Source organism: Histoplasma capsulatum, genomic scaffold (assembly GCF_000149585.1).
Source record: "Histoplasma capsulatum NAm1 scaffold_2 genomic scaffold, whole genome shotgun sequence".
NCBI lineage: Eukaryota > Fungi > Ascomycota > Eurotiomycetes > Onygenales > Ajellomycetaceae > Histoplasma > Histoplasma mississippiense.
Genome location: NW_001813981.1, coordinates 3354655 through 3359841, shown reverse-complemented (window position 1 = coordinate 3359841; position 5187 = coordinate 3354655). Strand labels below are relative to the sequence as shown.

The window sequence follows — 5187 nt, the reverse complement described above, 5'->3', positions numbered from 1 at the left end:
CACAATCTATCGTTGCGACTTCACTTGCGACCACCAGGAATTTTGGTTCGGTAACAGGGTAAGGAATTCGCGCAACAAATTGGAAGCCGTTTCGCATGGTGATCTTAAAACTTCGGTTGGATCCTCCTTTGGCAAGCTTTTCGAAACCGGCGACGTCACCTTCTTCTTGCTGAACCGCTAGGGCAGCAAGGCGCTTCAGTTCAGAGACGTTGAAAGTACGTCTCCTCTCGCGGCATCTTAACGCGTCATGATAGCTAGAGTTGTATGTACATCAGTCGAGCAGTTCAGCAGGGTGGAGGCGCTAGCCCGCAACATAAATCCATCGTCCGGTTGTGTACGGAGTACTCGAACAAGTCACAAGGTTCAGCCATCTTCTGGATTGTCGAAAAACCACGCGCGAGTGCTAAGCTTGTCTTGTTGAGGGGGGGACGTAACTAAACAAAAGCAGAAAATATTATGCCATCTTCTAAACACTTAGCCATGGCCGGATGAAGCGAAAAGGCAGTGGGAGTTAAAAGGCAGGGTTTTAATACGCGCCTCAGGCCCTTTAATCAACACGTCTGAGAAAGTCAGAATGACAGCTTTCGCATTGTTTCATTATAAGGCGGCGTGGCCATTTACATTTTACCACTAGGCTAAAAGAAGAATTAACAATGTCATACCTTGATATCGGGCCGTATCCTAAATCGAAGATTCGATTAACAAATGATCCGGAGGAGAATCAAACAAGAACGAGAAACGACAAATTTAGATTCCGCAGCAGGGCTGTTGTGATAGAATTGCTGTCCTCAAGATAGTCAAAGAACTTGGCCACGACGCTGCTCATGCTGGAACGGTGGCCTTCGGGCTCATTCACAGTGGGAGTAGTTCTGGACTGTAACGATTGCATGGATACTGACTGTCACACGAAAATATAGAATCAACACCAGCGCTTCTGGATCCTTTTGTGACCTTGGAGTTAGGTTTACACACTTTCTGCTTGGGTATGTAGCATGGGCGACACGTTTGGATACGACCCTTTCGTTCCTCTTGTGTGATCGTGGTGACAGCGTGGGCAAAAACGCCCATGTTATAAGAGATAATGTTGAAGCCGCTGGAAATAGCTGGATCAACATCGTAGCCACTATAAACACCTCCTGGTGGCTTGGCTGGCGTCAAGATAGCTAGAAGCCAATTCCAACCTCTCATGTTAACCTCTCCTAGCGCACTTTGGGGGGTTGATTCGTAATGGCGAACTTGAGCATTGCGATACCTATGCCGCAACTAATCAGTTCATTACGCAACGGGCTATTATCACAGCCGGAAATATGAGAATATATTTTGCTTTTGCGCTGCGTCTAGTTCTATATCATGACGTCAAAAAAATCTACCCAAACAGTCTTTCCGGTCTCAGCAACAAACAGCTGAAAACATTTAGTCCTCCCGCCACAAGCAAAATGGTGAGTGCTAGGCACGAATTGCCTCAGTGCGTGGTTCACTGTTCAGCCAGTCGAACTACATGTTCCGCGCTCCGCAAGAGTGTTATGAATTACCGCCTGGCTGAAACCCTGGCTGTTCAAAACATAATTCAAATTGCGGACGGTGGTTGATAGAAGCACCTGGATTGCAAGGACAATGCATATGAATGTGGAACCTATCTGCGCGACATTCTGCAGGTTGGTGGTGTTGAGGATGTCAATTGATGTAACCTTGATCGAGCATCCCAGCTACATGGTAATTCCAGTTCCGATTCCCATGAGAAGACCGAAGCCATAGATATGTGCGGCTGGTGTCGATGGTGAGGGATAAGCCACAAACAATGCATCAGCAAAAGTTATAGCAACGCCCCACACCAAACACATTGGCATTTGGTACTTGATCATGGAGAGGGTTCAACCACTGGTGAGGTTGAAAGTGATGGCGAACATGAGGTAGAGAAGTACTCGCAGCGTGGCCATGAGCGATATATCGTTTCTTGTGAACTGGAAGTAGACAGGGATATAGAACATGATGAAGAACTCACATGTATTGGTGCAGGTGGTGATGATGTGACACAGGATATGTGTTTGGGACCTGGGTGGATGGCGGGGAGCGACCTGGTCCCGGGAGATGTGAGGGTGCAGTTGTAGTCCATAAAGAGCAAGGAGGACACTATAGATGGAGTATTACCATCAAAAATAGCACAACTATGGCTCCACTGCCACAAGTTGCCGGCGAAGATAAATCCCATAGTGAAAGTCCCGCATTCTTGCGCTCAGGATAAATCCGAGATGGTTCAAGTTAACCAGTCGAACGTTGAAAGACTTCCTGGTGGCTGGATGAATTGCTGGAAGGAAAAACAAGTAGACAGGGCCTGTGATTACACTGATGATAGGAATGATGTAAAAATAAAAAAGGCGACAGAAAAATCTGGGAATCCATCTCCAACCCCAGGTCCCAGAAGCGCGCCCAATTCCAAACAAACCAGTTCCGGAGAGATACGCGCAAGCTCCTGTCTGGTTGTCATCGCAGAGAAGTAGAGTAAACCTCCCAGATAAATATCTCACGCTCCGCCAATCACACGCCCGACAGTAAAGACACACACACTCGGAGCACTACCGCAAAGAGCGGACCCGGCCTGAAACAATGCAATACCTGCAATATGGAGCCACTTCATGTTGAAGAAAAATGTGAAGAGGAAACTTTAGGGAAGGATGACAACAACTGATCCAAGACGGAACCCAGGACTAATCCAAGCGAGTTGATCGACGTCGCGGAAAATCTGAATCTGAATGACGTGCAGAGGAGCTGTCTGCCGCAATAGTGGTATCAAGCCCGTATACCAGAGCTGATAAATAAAGAGCAGCGCAGATCTGAGCCAAGAGAAAGGCAGTAATTTGCGGGCATTGCCATTGTCATCCATAGCGCCGTCTGTATTGCTGAGGGGGTGCCTTTTTCGCTACTTGAATGTTGCTAAAGGCAGTGAGCTTCCATTGCTCGACCTTGTTGACAACCTGATATTCGAGGGACAGAGGATGAGTTGTATCTCAGTCCGCAGTCCCGCATAATCGAGGCAGAGACGGAAGATGATGTAATAGTCATTTGCTTGTACTGTAACTTGGTGTCTTGACTTGCGACAGGGTGATAACCTGCAGTTATATCGCTGCAACACATCTTTCCATCGCAGTAGCGATAAGGGCACCAAACATAACATTTCAGATTCACATTGCAAAGGATCGTGGTGATGTACCCTTTCTATAGAAAGTTCATCTGTCGTTATATATCCACTATAGCCGTTGAATTGAAATACCAGATATCGATTAAAATTTGATCCGCTTTCCGGCACCCAACATGTCGGAGTTAAAGAAGTCATGATTTCAAAATCAGAAAAAGAAGTTGAAAAATGTATTCATAAGTACTGTACATACATATACTAAAGGATTAATGTCGAACGGTTCAGAACGCAAACGCACAGCCAACACTCGTCGGCCGAACATATGCATCTGATCCACACGAAACTCGGTTTTTGCTTTTGAAAAATGTCCCCTAGAATAGACAGACAGCTCATTTGAATCTGGACTCAGGTTGAACTCAACCTAGAGAAATTAGCTTTGGGGGTTTCGCGTGGAATCTCCCTTTCGACTCTGGTAACGAACATTTGAAGGTTGAGATAGTTTTGGAGACTAGTCTAAACGGCGTTAGATCGCAATAGCTTCCCGTTTGCGCATACTTGGCCGAGCCGCAGAGCATCAATGAAGACACCGTGATATCCACACCGACCACTGCGGGACAAGCACGTAGGCTTCCAGTATGGATGACATCCTCACTCCCCTCCAAGACCTCTTCGAGGCCCAAATAGTGCGTGCAAATTTATCTCCCCCGGATTTGACCCCCTTCCTTCCCCTCTCCGTCACCCTTCACCAATCTCTCCCCGCAGAGGACACTTTTGCTGGACCCGCCTGCCGATATAGAGATAGAAGCAATTGTGCCAATCAATATGCTGTGCACGGAATATCGATGACATGATATGACAGTGTGGGCCCATGATGAACCGGAAGGCAGAGAGCTAATTACCCTTCACGATCAATTACAGGACTTCCACGGCCAACGCTTCGCCGAGAACCTTAATAACGGCATCCTCAGCATCTTCTCCGTAGGTCCCCTTCCTCCCCATCCGCTCACCTACCTCACTCTTGCGGCTGCGTCGGACTCTCCATATATAAGAATAACCAAGCACGGACTAACAACCCCCACCCGGCATTGCTGGAACAACCACACAGGTTATCGCTTTCACTGTTGGCTACGCCTACGAGGATGTACACTTATCCGTCTGGATCGGGTTGGTGGGGATACTCATTGCGGTGCTCGTGGTTGTGCCGCCCTGGCCGATGTATAATAAGCATCCAGAACCGTGGTTGATTTCCGGAGCTGAGGGTGTGGGGACGACAGGGATTGTGGTGGATGGGGCGAAACGGTGATGAATGGTTTGTTTGTTTGTGAGAGAACCCGCGTGGGGGAGGGGTGGGAATGAAAACGTGTGTATTTTGGCTTTTCGTATTCTGTGTTTTTAGCGATGGTACGTTAAGAATTGGAATGGTATGGGTTCGGATTTTTTTTTCTCTTGGAGTTGTCCTTTTTCTTCCTTATATTGATCTTATACATCGGATTGACATTGCTGTTGAGATAGAGGGAAGGGAAGAAAGGAAAAGCGGAAGGGGCAGGGTGCGTAAAAGCAAGGCGTTCTATTCACTTTGCTCTCCGAGCTTGGGGTATTTCCCATGGGTTTCAATAAATAGGCGAAAGAAAAACTCAAAGCCTTCAAGCTTCATTAACATGATGCCGTGACGCCGTAGCGTAGCTACTGTTCTGACCCTCCTTCGTTCAAACTTAGTATCTACGATCTACATAGCTTGGGTCTTGGATTAACCCTTCGCATAGCATTCCCTATCCAACAGTTTCATTTCGGTGTTAGAATCGGCGGGATGAGAAAGAAATGTAGTCCCCCAAGAAAAAAAAAAAAAAATGAGGGAATCGGGTCTCGGTTCGGTTTCGTTGTGTTATTTGGTAATACAATTGTAGCTCTATCGTCCGTATTTCTGAAACTCCCAGTCTCTGTTGTCCAACGGGCATACTAGTCGAGTTCTCAACCATCTGGAGATGCAGTGGAAGCTGTCATGCACGTCTATAAGCCATATAGGTTATCGATGGAGTATTTTTGGTTAGCCTTGG

The 5187-nt window shown here is 47.1% G+C and overlaps 3 protein-coding genes across 3 annotated transcripts in view; 1 reads left to right on the top strand and 2 right to left on the bottom strand.

Annotated features, from left to right (window-relative positions):
• Positions 1-1753, bottom strand: part of HCAG_03038 (predicted protein) — a gene marked incomplete at both ends in the record, with an annotated part of 2775 nt that extends 1022 nt beyond the window's left edge. Inside the window, 4 exons of the mRNA XM_001542817.1 lie at positions 25-254; positions 663-681; positions 900-1252; positions 1689-1753. Of these exons, the coding sequence (XP_001542867.1) occupies positions 25-254; positions 663-681; positions 900-1252; positions 1689-1753 (667 nt within the window). The remainder of the gene's footprint in view (positions 1-24; positions 255-662; positions 682-899; positions 1253-1688) is intronic.
• A 2015-nt stretch (positions 1754-3768) lies between these two features.
• Positions 3769-4436, top strand: HCAG_03037 (predicted protein; the record flags this gene model as incomplete). The annotated part of the gene is made up of 3 exons (XM_001542816.1): positions 3769-3816; positions 4052-4111; positions 4239-4436. 3 exons carry the CDS (start codon positions 3769-3771, stop codon positions 4434-4436), a joined length of 306 nt encoding a protein of 101 aa, XP_001542866.1.
• Positions 4437-5039: 603 nt separating this feature from the next.
• Positions 5040-5187, bottom strand: part of HCAG_03036 (predicted protein) — a gene marked incomplete at both ends in the record, with an annotated part of 767 nt that continues 619 nt past the window's right edge. Inside the window, one exon of the mRNA XM_001542815.1 lies at positions 5040-5140. Coding sequence (XP_001542865.1) covers positions 5040-5140 — 101 coding nt within the window. The remainder of the gene's footprint in view (positions 5141-5187) is intronic.